The sequence below is a fragment of the Hylobates moloch genome, unplaced genomic scaffold, assembly GCF_009828535.3.
Source record: "Hylobates moloch isolate HMO894 unplaced genomic scaffold, HMol_V3 SCAFFOLD_2, whole genome shotgun sequence".
Classification (NCBI taxonomy): domain Eukaryota; kingdom Metazoa; phylum Chordata; class Mammalia; order Primates; family Hylobatidae; genus Hylobates; species Hylobates moloch.
In genome coordinates this window covers 168,638,617-168,653,639 of record NW_026652277.1, presented here as the reverse complement: position 1 = coordinate 168,653,639, position 15,023 = coordinate 168,638,617, and the positions used below count along the sequence as shown (strand labels likewise).

Genomic DNA, 15,023 nt, shown 5'->3' with positions numbered 1-15,023 from the left:
GAGGAGTCACACAACATAGCTCAGATCTGTTTATCAATTTTCTATATGTTAATGACATTAGATCAATGGGTGTTCTCAGCTTCTCAGAGGGAGGTCAAAATTCTCCCTCTCTCTCCTTCATGTTTCCAGACCTTTCTTGACTTGGATATTCCAAATGCAGAGTAGATGTTGAGGCCAAGGGGCTCTTCCGTGTCAGCCCCATCTGCAATCACTGGGCTGATCCTGTGGCCCTCTCCCCAGGGCCCAATGAGGGAGGGCTTCAATCCTCAAGGTCACCTGTGGCCCCTCTGCCCTCAGAGGTGCCATCTCTACATTGGCCACTGGATGGCAGCACATACTCACAGACCGCATCAATTTCCTGGCAACTAGTGGTGGGTTTACCTCCTTATCAGGATGTTTGCCTTGCTCTGAGAGCAGATCTGAGAGCAGTGATATCTAACTTAATTTTCAGCAAAATATGTTGAAAAGGGTGCTCCCTCACACATCTACACAGTCCAGGTCATGCACCCCCTGCCCGATGCTTGGTAGTCAGGAGGAGCTTCCTCCATGCAGCTCCTTCTCGGCTAGGGCTGAGCTGGGCTCTGGAGCCAGGCTCTGGGAAGAGCGTCTTCTAGGCTGCTCATGTAAACTCCAGACTCAGTGTCAGTTTTCTGAACCTCAGACAGTGATCTAGGTGCAGTCCAATACTTTGGGGGAAGAAAGAGAGAGTGCCTCAGCTTTTGCCTGTGTCATGCTCACAAAGCAAAATATTTTGAGAAATTCTAATCAAAGCTGGGCTTGCAAAATTGGAAAACGATTATTTGTGAGAGCACTGAGACATCCCTTGGCGTGTCCATCTGGAAAAACAGCATTCCCTCTGGAAATTTAGCAGATGTTCTGTTTCAATTTGGCAAAGGAAATAAAGCAGTTTTTCACAAAAGAAAAACTACAACTAGGAGAATTGTCCCTAGTTGTATTTCTTCTCCCTAATTGTCAAGGAAGTGTAAATCAGAAAATGAATCAGGACAATTTCCACCTACTATGTTAGCTAATCTTTTAAAAATTGAATACTCACAAGGGTGAGGCGAATTAATTGTTTCCAGTAACATTTTATACTGTCACACCCTTTTAGAAAATAATTTGGGAGTGTTACTGCGAGATAGAAATATGTCTGTATAATTATGGGAACTTAGACTTCAGAAAATAATAAGAAACAAGAATGAACTTTATGAACAAACATGTGGGAGGTTGGAAGCAAGAGTGGGGCCGATGTGCACAGGGAGGAAGCATCTGGGCAGTGGCTCCGCAGACCCAGGCTCAAGTTGAGCTACACAACCTCCTTATGCCTCAGTTTCCTCAACTGTAGAACAGGAATGATAAAAGTGCCTGTTTCATAAGACTGTTGTGAGGATGAAGTGAGATACACCACATTAAGAGCTTGTGCCTGGAAAGGTTAATTCTTAGTAAATGATGACTGTTCTTTTTTATTGCAATAAAATATACATAACATAGAGTTACTATTTTAACTGTTTTGCAGGGTACCAGTGAGTGGCATTCAGTACATTCACAATGGTGTGCAACCATCACCATATTTTCAGAACATTTTCCTCATCCTAGAAGGACACCTCATGCCCATTAAGCAGTCACTCCCCATTAAAATATTAATTATGAAGATTGTAGCGTTTTTAAAAAAACTCATGATATACCTTGATTGAAAAAATCAGTGTATAAATTGAGCATTATGATGTAAGTAGTAAAGAAGCATATAAAAAATCTGAAAAAGTATATAAAAAGAATAGCAATTGCATTTCTCAGACTTTCTTTACATTGTAAAAATCATTTTCGTACTTTCAAAACAAAAGCAAAAAGTACACAAACAACAACCAACTGTAAAGCACCACGACAAAGCCCAGATTGTTAAATCCAGGTCTCAGGAACACATAATCATATATGATGTTTACACTCTCCAGGGTCAGAGAGTCCAGTGGCATTGGGAGCTGCCTCATGTTCTGCAGCCTCACAGACGGACAGGAGGTCCAGCACCGCTGCTCTGTTCTTCTGGTTTTCCTCCTGAACATGTTTTGGGTGCAGTAACAATTTCTTTCGTCTTTTTAAACACAGGTACCTTTGGAAGGTAGCCCAGCTTCTTGTGATTGAGAATAAAGTGTGCAATCGCTATGAGTATCTGAATGGAAGAGTCAAATCCACCGAGCTCTGTGCTGGGCATTTGGCTGGAGGCATTGACAGTTGCAAGGTAAGAAAAGATCAAGAGACCAAAGTTAGTCTTGTGCTCTCCCTTATCGGTCTCAGCCCGTTAGACTTGAGTCCCAAAGTGGCAAATTCTAGAAGGATTTGTCAACGTTAGACCCCAGTCTAAGTGTTGCTTAGAAACTCCCTAGATCTGTCCCTGAATGTGTATTCAGATAATCTAAGGGGATGTCTTGGAGCTTGAGTTCCAGATCGGTAGCAAGGGAGTTTTAAGTGCCATAACTACTTCAGGCCACTCACCCTCCTGGGGTGTGCTGGTGGCCAGGGACTAAAGTGGTGATTTTTCCGGTAGGGAAGGAGGTAGAGGGTACAGGACAGAGACCAACTGCACACACTTTACAGAGATGCCCAGGCTAGCCCAGTCTAAAGGAAACAGCAACATAGGAAGGGATGTGTGCAGGATTCACAAAAGATCTTTTTTACCCCCCGGAAAAACTAAGTGGTGTGGTTTCGCTGAATAGATTTGCTAAGTACTTAAGCACTGCAGATGCTCAAGTAATATGCTCATAAGTTCCTTTCTGATTTCAATTACTGGGAAAATGTACATATGGATAATAGATGGATGCCATAATAAAAGGCTGGCAGCCTAACCCTCACATGAATTTTTCCCCCCCTCTATTTACGGTGACAGTGGAGGGCCTCTGGTTTGCTTTGAGAAGGACAAATACATTTTACAAGGAATCACTTCTTGGGGTCTTGGCTGTGCACGCCCCAATAAGGCTGGTGTCTATGCTCGTGTTTCAAGGTTTGTTACTTGGATTGAGGGAGTGATGAGAAATAATTAATTGGACGGGAGACAGAGTGAAGCACTGACTCACCTAGAGGCTGGATGTGGGTAGGGATTTAGCATGCTGGAAATAACTGACAGTAATCAAACAAAGACACTGTCCCCAGCTACCAGCTATGCCAAACCTCGGCATTTTTTGTATTATTTTCTAACTGCTGGATTCTGTAATAAGGTGACATAGTTATGACATTTGTTAAAAATAAACCCTGTACCTAAACTTTGAGTAAATTTTGGTTTTGGTCTTCAACATTTTCATGCTCTTTGTTCATCCCACCAATTTTAAATGGGCAGACTGAGGAGGTTGTGCTGTTTTTGATAAGGAACAGTGCACAAAGGACTGAGCAGGCTGCGAGGTCACAGAGGGCAGAGCCGAAAAGTCCTAGGAAGTTGTCCACGCATTTACCTCATCAGCTAACGAGGGCTTGACATGCATTTTTACTGTCTTTATTCCCATCACTGAGATGAATGTTTTCAAAGCTGCAACATGTATAGGGAGTCATGTGGACCCATTCTGTTACTGGGAATGAAATCTGTCACTGACTGCTTGACTTGAGCCCAGGGGACACGGAGCAGAGAGCTGTATATGATGGAGTGAACCAGTCCACGGACGTGTAACACAAGACCAGCTGAGAATCTGAATGTTATTCTGGGGCACATGTGAGTCTAGGATTGGTGCCAAGAGCATGTAAATGAATAACAAGCAAATATTGAAGGTGGACCACTTATTTCCCATTGCTAATTGCCTGCCCGGTTTTGAAACACTCTGCAGTACACACGGTCACAGGAGAATGACCTGTGGGAGAGACACATGTTTAGAAGGAAGAGAAAGGACAAGTGTACATTTTTATGATTTAAAATTTTAATTGTTACCAAACAAAAATATCCACTCAAAATACAATTCAACAATGCAACAGTCATCTTACAGCAGAGAAAAGCAAAACTGCAAGTGACTGTGAATAAAGGGTGAATGTAGTCTCAAATCCTCAAAGAGTTGTGTTTATTTCATCGACAAATAGATTATTCGTATTCAATTCTGATGTGTTTTAAAGATTAAGATGCTCATTTTACAATTAGCACACATGTGTATATTGTCACCTGTTCTCCTTACAAAAATGTTCTTCCTCATGGTTAATGTTTCCCTTTGGTACCAGTTTTGCCTGTTCACATAAAGTATTTCATTTTTAAAACCCAGCATAAAATATAGAGTGCATCTGAAAAGATATTGAATATAACATACAAAGCAGAACACACACGTTCCACATTTCAAAAGCCTCGATAACAAAAAAGAAAGATCAAATCCCTTATTAGTCTCTGTAAAGTCATTTATAAAGCTCCTACTGATCCTGTTAAGCATGGATATAATTGACCTTTCTTTTAAATTAAAATGTAAGCTTTTCCCCAAGACATGTCAAAGTGAATAGGAATTGTCCATGTTTTTCACTTTTGACCATGGGCACCATCGGAACTGAACTCACAAATATAAGAAAAATATCCCTTCACTTTTAAAATCCTAAGACCCAGAAATCAGAATCCATGGGATTTGTTTAGTAAAGAAGGGAATCTGTGGCTTTAGGCATCCACTAAAGGAGAGCCAAAAATGTCCCAAATAATCTCAGAACCACAGCATCATTTTGCAAATAACAGAGCCAAGTCCTCAGATTGCACAGCAGATTGGTTCTTATTGCTGGAACAGGGCCTAAACCATGCCCGGAACCCCAGATGTTACAGAGGAGGTGGACGGGAGGGACTCCTGACCTGTTCACATTGCGAAGGTGTGCAGAAACCAAGGTGAGCAGAAGACATGAATGCTCACACCCTGTGGCCCAGGTGCCTGTGATTCAGCCTTCTCATTAACAGGATTCCCAAATCTCCATCCTCCATGCAGTCTTCAGAATGGTCAGCTAGGGGCTTAGTCCCTTGACTGATCAGATTTGATGAACACATTTCTGTACAACTTTCTCAAATCCTTGGTCGGCACATCCCACATTCTTGATGGAGCTGTCATGAGAATCAGGCGGGGGGCTTCTCTTGTCTCTCTTTAGCCTAATGGGTCAGAGACCACAGGGAACACAAGAAAAACCCAGGAAGGGCTGTGCAGCACCTGACAGGTTCTTTGTTAAACTGGCTACATATCATGTGTTCCCAGAAACTTCAACAGCATTACAAATCCTAACTCATCCAACATTATATAAAAATACTCTGGATAGATTGAGGTCTTTATACAGTATTACAACAGCGCGGCATGATGTAGCTGAAATGCACACGTGCATCTCCGCAAGGCACAGCTTTGCAAGGAGGATCAGCTCCTGGATAGCTCCTTCTTTCTGTCTTTGTCGGGGGCCTCAAAGGTGAGAGCTGGAAACTGGGGTTTTCTTATTCCTGCCACATTTACAGTAATGTGGACTGAAAAAACAAAGGAGAAAGTCTTTAGGAAAGATTATGTAACTAGTTAGAAGAGGGTGTTCTGTTATTATTTAATAGTATAGCTGGTTTTGATCAAATACATTCATGCATAAACCCAACTCTAAGGTAACAACAATATCTGTCTCCAGGCTCATTTTTTATCTGTGTTCAGACCTTAGACAGGGGTGTTGCGGGAAGTCAGGGACCCTGAATGGAGGGACCAGCTGGAGGCACAGCAGAGGAACATAAATTGTGAAGATTTCATTTTGCTATGGACATTTATCAGTTCCCCAAATTAATACTTTTACAATTTCTTATGCCTGTCTTTACTTCAATCTCTGAACATAAATTGTGAAATTTCTTATGCCTGTCTTTACTTCAATCTCTGAACATAAATTGTGAAGATTTCATTTTAATATGGACATTTATCAGTTCCCAAAATTAATACTTTTATAATTTCTTATGCTTCTCTTACTTTAATCTCTTAATCTTGTTATCTTTGTAAGCTGAGGATGTACGTCACCTCAGGACCACTACTGTGTTAACTGTACAAACTGATTATAAAACATGTGTGTTTGACCAATATGAAATCAGCGCACCTTGAAACAGAACAGAGTAACAGCGATTTTCAGGGAACAAGAGAAGACAACCATAAGGCCTGAATGCCTGTGGGGTCGGGCAGAATACAGCCATATTTTTCTTCTTGCAGAGAGCCTATAAATGGACATGCAAGTAGGGAAGATATTGCTAAATTCCTTTCCTAGAAAGGAATAATAATAATTAAGACCCTGGGAAAGGAATGCGTTCCTGGGGTGAGGTCTATAAACAGCCGCTCTGGGAGAGTCTGCCTTATGCGGTTGAGATAAGGACTGAGATATGCCCTGGTCTCCTGCAGTACCCTCAGGCTTACTAGGATTGGGAAACCCCGCCCTGGTAAATTTGAGGTCAGACTGGTTCTCTGCTCTTGAACCCTGTTTTCTGTTGTTTAAGATGTTTATTAAGACAATACATGCACCGCTGAACATAGACCCTTTTCAGTCATTCTGCTTTTGCTCTTTGTCTTGTGATCTTTGTTTTTGCCCTTTGCCTTGTGATGTTTGTTCTCCATTTTGCCCTTCGAAGCATGTGATCTTTGTACCTACTCCGTGTTCTTACACCCTCTCCCCTTTGAAACCCTTAATAAAAACTTGCTGGCTTTAAGGCTCAGGTGGGCATCACAGTCCTACTGATATGTGATGTCACCCCCAGCGGCCCAGCTGTAAAATTCCTCTCTTTGTACTCTTTTTATTTCTCAGTTGGCCGACACTTACGGAAAATAGAAAGAACCTACGCTGAAATACTGGGGGCTGGTTCCTCTGATACAGGGGTTTGTTAGCATTATAGCGTTTAAGTTCTTCATGAACTTCTACTGAATTAACATATATTTGGAAATGAGCTGTTAACATGAACAAAAACCAGCAGAAATGATAAAATAATCCAGTATGATTTTTAAAAGGGAAATGCTAACAAGTTTTAGTAGTTTAGCACTAAGTAATTTTTGCAGAGTAAATAATCATGGATCACAATCAATGTGCTTAATTTGTAGCACTGTAAACCATACTTCTACTAGATTTTTTTTCATGTATAGAGACTAGGTATAATAACCTAACTTTTCATTATGAAAAATTATAAACAGAAAAAAATTAGAATCTAGGTACCTTAAATTTTTGCTGGTATAATCCTGCATGTTTATATGTTAGTTGGGTATTGATTTTCCTTGCACACCATTTAGACAACCCCCTTCCACCCACATTCCCCAAGCCAAAAACAAACAAAAACAAAAACAAAAAAAACCTCTCCTAGCTGTTTATTTTTAATGTGACTGAAGCGGTAGAAGAGTCTTGATTTCAGAGGACTCCCTTTTCTTCCATTTTTTCCTGATGAGTTTGCAAATCTGACCCCTGATTGTTTTGGGGATAAAGAATGAAAGCATCACTCTCACTTTGTAAACAGACAGCAGTCAATGGAATAGAATCAAAGGGAAGAAAGCTGTTCCTCAGTATTTTTTATATATTAAAAATATTTAGAGCTCCATGTTCTTAATTCCTAGGTCATTATTAAGATTGCTTTTTAGTTGTTAAATTAGCTATTACATCATTTTTTAAAACTACACAAGCAACACAAGACTACGTGTTCTAATTTTTAAAGAAAATCAAACAGTACAGAAGTCCCTGGCAAGAAAGTGATGGTCCTCCCTTCCCTACCCCTCTTCCCAGCCCATTTGTGTCTGCAGAGGGCATATATTATTATTTTACATCTTGTACTATACATTCTCATATTCATATCTCTATCTTTTTAGTGAAAAAATTTCAAACAATTAGAAAGAATTTGTGTAATGTGAATTTTTCTTGACATAACTCCTCACGTTAATATATTGGCTGGGTATTACTTTTACTTATACCCTATTTAAACACCCCCCTCCAAAACTCAATCTCTCTATATCTTCCTACTAATGTTTATTATCTGTCATCTATTATCTATTTATCTATCCACCTATCTATCCAGACATTACCTATCATCTATCTATCTATCTATCTATCTATCTATCTATCTATCTATCTCTATCGTCTATCATCTATTATTTATCATTTATCTACTATCACTTATCTATGATTATCATCTATTGTATCTATCTATCTATCATCCATCTACCTATTATCTATCATCTACCTATTATCTATCATCTGTGTGTCATCTGTCTTCCTATCCAGCTGCAGAGAGAAACCACCTTTGGTTTTAGTTTTTTATAAATACTATAGCATGTTGTTCAGTGACATTTCACTTTGTAATCAGTCTTGAAAACCTGCCTATGCCATTCCATCTAGACAGACTCGATGCGTCCTCACTCTGTAGAGTAAGCCACACTGTTAATCCCCTGCTGCTGTATGTCCCAGAAATTTCCACTTTCCCATATCAGCAGTTCCTGCCTTTAGATCACTTCTGAGTCTTAGCACCTTACATGAAAATGCTTCTCTCTTCACAACCACATTAAAAAAAATAATGCATACTCTTATCTAGCTTTGGAGGGTTTTTTTTTTACGTTAACCTTTTGTATCTACTTTGAATTTTTTGCTTATGATATTAGATGAGGATTTATTCTTATTTTTTTCCCTGTGGATATTCAATTTTCTCAACATCATTCTTTCCCCAGTGGTTTTAAATGTTGCTTTTATTTAGGGTGCATTGAATTTTGTACAGTACCTGCCAAGTTTTTCTACATCATCCACTGTCTCTGGCAAGGCAATACCCTTGGTTTCAGGCAAAAGCATCACGAGGCCACCACAGATGGATGCTAGGATACCTATGGAATAGGGGAAAGGTGTTACTGCCCCAGGAAGACACAGCTGGGCCCTCTCCCATGGGCCTGGTCACTCTGAAGCCACCATGTTGCTCACTGGAGTAGCTCTCAACCACAGCAACCTCTGCATCCCAGATCAATGCCCCAGCTCTCCCTTACCACAGCCTCAGAGGTTCTCTCCCTTCCTCAAACCCTAAGTAGCACCATGGCCCCTGTATACCTGGCAGACATGTGTTCACTCACACATCTCACAGTGATTGACTGAGTTCCTTCTTAGGGTCCAACACCCAAGGCCTTCTCTCCTGCATCGCAGGGAAACAGAAGTGCTGGAGGGGAATCCCCTCTGTGCCTGCTCACTGACACTGTCACTTACCTGCTCCTCTCCCTCCAATTCCTCCTGTCACCTTACAGTGGAAAACTTGTCCTGGTGTCTACTCCGGGACCAGCCTTCTCCTAGGCCTGTCTCTTTGGGCTCCTCACTGTAGGGATCAACCCTTCCTCCAGTATCTCCAACCTAGTGGGAGAAGCTTTCAAACACATTCAGACCTTTCCTGTTTGACCAGCCTTCTCTCAATCTCACCTCATCCTTCCATTACCATCCTTTCTTTTTCTGCTCTTTAGAACCAAACTTCTTGAAAAGCCACCCTCCCCTATTTTCTCCACTTCTTTGTAGCCTAGTGGTGTGCTGGTAAATGCTTAACAACCCTCTTTGGGCAATCAAGCCCTGATTGGCAGCATCTGCCAATGTGCATGGTGTAAATGCTCCCACTGTGGGCCCTTCAGGCTAATGACACAACATCCCTGCCTGTGCCACTAGGAAGAGATGCAGGAGCCCCATCAATGGGGCTTCCACCATAAAGATGCAGCAGACACAATCTCGGGTACACAGGTAATACTGAAGATGTAGTAGCTGAATTAGGGACTGATGAGTGTTGGGTATTTATTGCCTCTGTTTCTCATATATTTCATATTCTTTACTTTTTGATGATATCTGTGCTTGATGACTGGCTTACAAAATTCTTGAAAATGTAGCTGATATGGTTTGGCTCTGGGTCTCCACCCAAATCTCATCTCGAATTGTAATCCCCACATGTTGAGGGAGGGACCTGGTGGGAGGTGACTGGATCGTGGGGGAAGTTCCCCCATGCTGTTCTCGTGATAGTGAGTGAGTTCCCATGAGATCTGATGGATTTATAAGTGGTAATTTTCCTTGCTCTTCTCTTACCTGCCACCATGTAGGACGTGCCTGTTTCCCCTTCCACCATGATTGTAAGTTTCCTGAGGCTTCCCCAGCCATGTGAAACTGTGAGTCAATTAAACCTCTTTTCTTTATAAATTACCCAGTCTTGGGCAGTTATTTATAGCAGTGGCAAACGAACTAATATGGTGGCAGTTGGCCCTGGTGAGTGGGAGGTGCCAGCACCAGCATAGCACCATGCTCCAGGTCCTGCCTCTGCCTACCCTCCTCTGGACTCAGCCTGTATACTCCCTGGCTCTGCTTCAGTCAGGTTGCTTCTGCCTCTTGCTGGCCACCAGATCCACGTGTGCTACTTTCAGTCCTTAGGATGGACCTGGTCTTGTGCCCTCCTGCCTCGGGCTTCTCACTTGGTTTCCACTTCCTTGGCCACCTCCTCTCCTTCTGCCTAGGTCTGTCACTTTGCCACCCCTCAGGTCTCTGTCCTAGGCCTCTGCTTTCCTCTTGCTTTGTCCTGATTTTCTGGGGGGGCCTGGGCCACTCCCTCAGCTTCAACCGTTCTCTACTGCCAGGTGACTTCCAGCTCTACATCCCGAGGCCACACTTCCCTCCTGAGCTCAGCAGTCTTGAGCCTGCTGGTTTCTAGTTCCACTTGAACTCTTCCAGGTGCCTCAAATTATGCACAGCTGACACAGAGCCCCATCACCCTGCAGACCCCCAACCTTGCTGCTACAGTGCCTGTGCCACCTGCATTTCCCCAGGCACCTGGGCTTCTCAGCTCACCATGCCTTCTCCCTGTGCCCATCAGTGATCCCATCTTGCCCAGCTGGTTTCTAAGATGTTTACTCAATCTGTCCACCCTCTCCATTCCCATTGCCATCGCTTTATTAGAAGAAGCCACTGTGATCTCCTGATGATGACATCCTTGAATTGTCACCCCCAACATGGTCCCTTCAACCCACTTGCATATCTACCATCAGAAGGACGATGCTGGGGGGTCCTTCCAACCCACTTGCATATCTGTGTTTCTACAATGCAAGGCCAGCTCTGTCCACCTCAGGGTGAAACTGTCCAGTCACTTTCCACTGCTGAGTGTATAAAGAGCAAAGCCTTGGCATGTCCTTGAGGCCCTTCCAGATCCAGCCCCTGCCCTGCCCTGGCACTGCCTCTCTTCAGGCCCAGCTCACAACTGCACTCCATCCTCTAGCACCAGGTGCTTGAGGATGCAGCATCCTCTTGCTTTGAACTTTCCACTGCCTGGAGCACAGGCAGCCCCTCTCAGCCTAGACATTGCTTCCTTCCTCCCTGGCCTGCTCCCTTCCACTCAGGGGTCAAGGGTCCCTGTGACCCTTCTCATAGGAGCCTCTGCTTTCAGGGTCTCAGCATTTATCACATTCTGTTGTCACTGTGTTTTTAGAAATTTGGCTGTCTCCCCTCGCAGTCTCAGGCCCCACCTGCCTGCCACTGGGCTGTGGGCTGCAGTCCTGAAGGTCATGTGTCCTGTCTCCTGGACTACTCTGTCTTTGCTGGACGGTGGCACTTTCTGCTTTTTCATGCTGACCACAGAATTAACACTCAGCTTGATGACCAAATCCCATACAATAATTTGAGGTGATCCTGTATTGAGGTCACTGGTATCAAGTGGTAGAAGCTGACTCTCTGTCCCTCACACTGTCAAAGGACTTTTGCATGAACCAGAAGGTCTGTCCTCATGGGCTCAGTATTTTCATTCAAATTTCAACTGCTGAACAATAAATGAAAAACATTCTCTACCAGAAGCAAGGAAGCAGAGGTAGAGAAAGGGTTGGGGGAGAAAGGGGCCAACCCATATCCTTTACTGCAGAAGAAGGCACAGGGGAAGTGTGTGAAGCCCAGGCAGGACAGTTGGAGCAGCCCTGGAGAAGTGGGACACTGAATTCCCCAAGGTCTCTCCTAGACTGTGATTCTGTCCCTTCACAAGTCCTATGGAAGGTGGAGGTAGGAGGAGGGGTGCGCTCGAGGGACCTGGAGGAGGTGATGGAATGTGTGCCTGGGGTACTGCGTCCCCTACTCCCTCCGCATGGATTTTTAGCATCAAGCCAATGAAGATATGATATCAATAGAGAGAGAACACCAGAAAAACAATTAGATATTAGGCTTATTTTTGTTATTTTTTATTATTTATTTATTTTAGAGATAGGTTCTTACTCTGTTGCCCAGGCTGGAGTGCAATGGCATGAACATAGCTCACTGCAGCCTTGATCCTCCTGCCTCAGCATCCTGAGTAGCTTGGACTACAGGCACCCATGGATCACCACGCCTAGCTAATTTTTTAATTTTTGTCGAGGCAGTCTTGCTATGTTGCCCAAGCTGGTCTCGAACTCCTAGTCCCAAGCAGTCCTCCCATTTTGGTCTTACAGGAGTGAGCCACTGCACCTGGCCCTCATTTTTAAACATATTGAATATTTAATTTAGTCCCCTGAAAATTATTGGTTATGTTCTCCAATACCATAAAAGTTTCATAGCATTTAACTCAGAACCCAAAGAATGCTAATTGAACATTATTTATCACTACCCTTTAATATAAAGTAAATTAAAACCATTCATTATAACTGAATTGGCTCCTCAAAACTGAAATAGTTATTATAATAAGATGAAATGAATATCATAATTATCAATGAAATAGTTATTATAATAAGATAAATGACTATCATTATCATTATCATTATCAAACCTAATAATTATTATAGGTTTCTTTTAATACAAAGAATGTAGATGGAGGCTCTTAAGAACAGCAAATGAGTTCTTACCGAAGATGATCAGAGGTAGTTCTAGCCACACGGCTGCTAGCCGAAAGAGCAGAAATGGGGCTATGATTCCCCCAAAATCACACAGACCTGAACAGAGCGAAACTCCGAAATTTCTGTTGAATGAAAAGTAATTTTAATTGAAAACTATTTCAACAAGTGACTTCAAGATAATCAACATATTCAGACATATTAAAAAACCAAAGGAAGTGTGAAGATACTTTGCATTTTCTAACTTTGAAAACGACCACTCTTGTGAACTCTAAGCAAAACATTTCCATTCTGCACATTTCAGTGAGGCTAGTGAGGAAGTCTCCAGCGTAGGTGGAGTGTGTTTGTTATCCATCAACCCACTGCTCTGCCTGCTCTGGGTCACTTTGTGCCACTTTGGTTTCCTCATATGAGGGGGAAGTGTGCCCAGGGAATGCTTCCCCAGCAGAGGAGGTCGATTTGCACCAATCTGTGCACACTGTTTCATTTCGTCCTTCATAACCAGCCGCTCGCCACTGCAATGCATGTAATGCAGTCAAAGAGAGGCCATAGTCTTGCAGCAGGTGATGCTGATGGATGCAGATGTAACCCACAGTCTAAGCAAGGGCACCTAGAGGTCTTCTGGTTCCAAGTCAAGTGCCTTTCCTCGAAACCGTAACAGTGTGTGAAGATATTAATATGAGAAATACTTCTATCACAAAATGCAGCAGGCAGCAATATAGAAAGCAGTGATAACTGAAAGCATATCTTCTTTACTGGCTGGATTCAGCCCAGGCTAATATATCACTGAGCTAAGGAAACGATTTCATAGTTTTTAACTAAATCAACTGAAAACACTGGTCTACCGAGTTACTTAGGAGAAACTATAATGTTTGTTAGAATTACCGTAATGTTGTTGGGTACAATTCTGAATTTACCAAATAAACAATTTCAAAGGCCATGGTTATCCCTAGTCTTCCCAGGGTAGCCACTGTGGTCCTCAACCATGCTATTCCTGCAAACACAGAAAGTTTGAAAGGGAGGAGTTAGGGGTCTGATTTCATTAACATTTTACAGAACAACAAAAGGTATTTGCTTAGTGGCCCCCAGTCTGAAGTCTTTGCCAATTTTAAGTACAAATGATAGAACTTTCTAATAACGTAACCAAATTTCAACAACAATGAAACTAGATGATAGGTAATATTTTAGAGTGCTAGATGCCTTTCTGAGCAGGTTGGATTATAGGAAGTACAATTCAAGAACCGTTTGTTGAGCATGAGTAGCCACTACATTGGAACACTGTTCCAGGCAATGACCTCCTAGAGAGCCGGAGCACACTGGCGTTTTGTCCGGGAGGTAGTTTCCAGTCATGCCTTTGAGCCACCACGTTCCCACAGCTGGTGCCCAGCTGTTCTTTCTGTGCATACCTTGCGGTGGTGACACAAGGAATAGCCATTCCTAGCACACCAGGGGAGCTCCTCACGTGAGCTGACCTTGGTTTCTAGAGTGGAGCAAGCTCTGAGGACCAGGATCTTTGGAAGGGGACATCTATTCTGTGTGTTACCACTAAGGCAATTGTCACTCATGGTCTTCTTCATCCCCCATTGTACTACTTCCCTCAATAAACCATCCAGAAGGAGCCACATTCATCAATGCTAATTGGTTCATCCATTTTAAAATGAACTGTTTTAGGACTGCTTTGGTTGTATGAAGAAATTTTCCTTTCCTCCCTACTAACTAGTGGGAAATGCCAAACATTCTATATTAAATATTTTATTTCTTTTATGTTTTAAGGGCAGAGGAGTTAACCATTTTTACTCTAAAAAGTCACTGCTCTAGCTTTCCTAGAAGTTGTGCAATTGATGTCATCCTTTCCTAGGGGATTTAGTATTGAGGACATAGGTCTGCATGAACAAGACCATATCTGCTCTCCAAAGCAAAACGAAGCAAGTCCAGTGTTCATGTGCCTTTCATTTTCCGTTTATACCCAACACATATGCTCATTTAGCACTAAATAGTCCTCCTGTTTTCTAGGGGAATTATTGAACCTTCCTGAATATATAATTTTTTAGTAGAAATAAATGAGGATGAAAGAAGAGAATCAAGCTCAGTAGACTTCCGTGTGTTCTCTCTAGAGAACAGCCAACTCAAAAAAAAAAAAAAAAAAAAAAAAAAAAGCTAAAATTCATTAAATAAAACAATTGCCCAGGAGCACAAGTGTAAGAAAAAGATGGCTCAAGAATCCAAGCCATTTCTGGGAGTCTGCAGTTTACATATTTTGACTGCAAACTGGCCAAG

At 42.4% G+C, this 15,023-nt stretch overlaps 1 protein-coding gene across 1 annotated transcript in view; it reads right to left on the bottom strand.

Moving 5' to 3' along the window:
• Nucleotides 1-3,914: 3,914 nt before the first annotated feature.
• SLC22A3 (solute carrier family 22 member 3) overlaps nucleotides 3,915-15,023 on the bottom strand; it is a 106,276-nt gene continuing 95,167 nt past the window's right edge. Inside the window, exons 8-11 of the mRNA XM_032161939.2 lie at nucleotides 13,632-13,740; nucleotides 12,759-12,871; nucleotides 8,678-8,777; nucleotides 3,915-5,437 (exon numbers count right to left, since the gene is read on the bottom strand). Coding sequence (XP_032017830.1) covers nucleotides 5,377-5,437; nucleotides 8,678-8,777; nucleotides 12,759-12,871; nucleotides 13,632-13,740 — 383 coding nt within the window. The 3' untranslated portion in view covers nucleotides 3,915-5,376. The remainder of the gene's footprint in view (nucleotides 5,438-8,677; nucleotides 8,778-12,758; nucleotides 12,872-13,631; nucleotides 13,741-15,023) is intronic.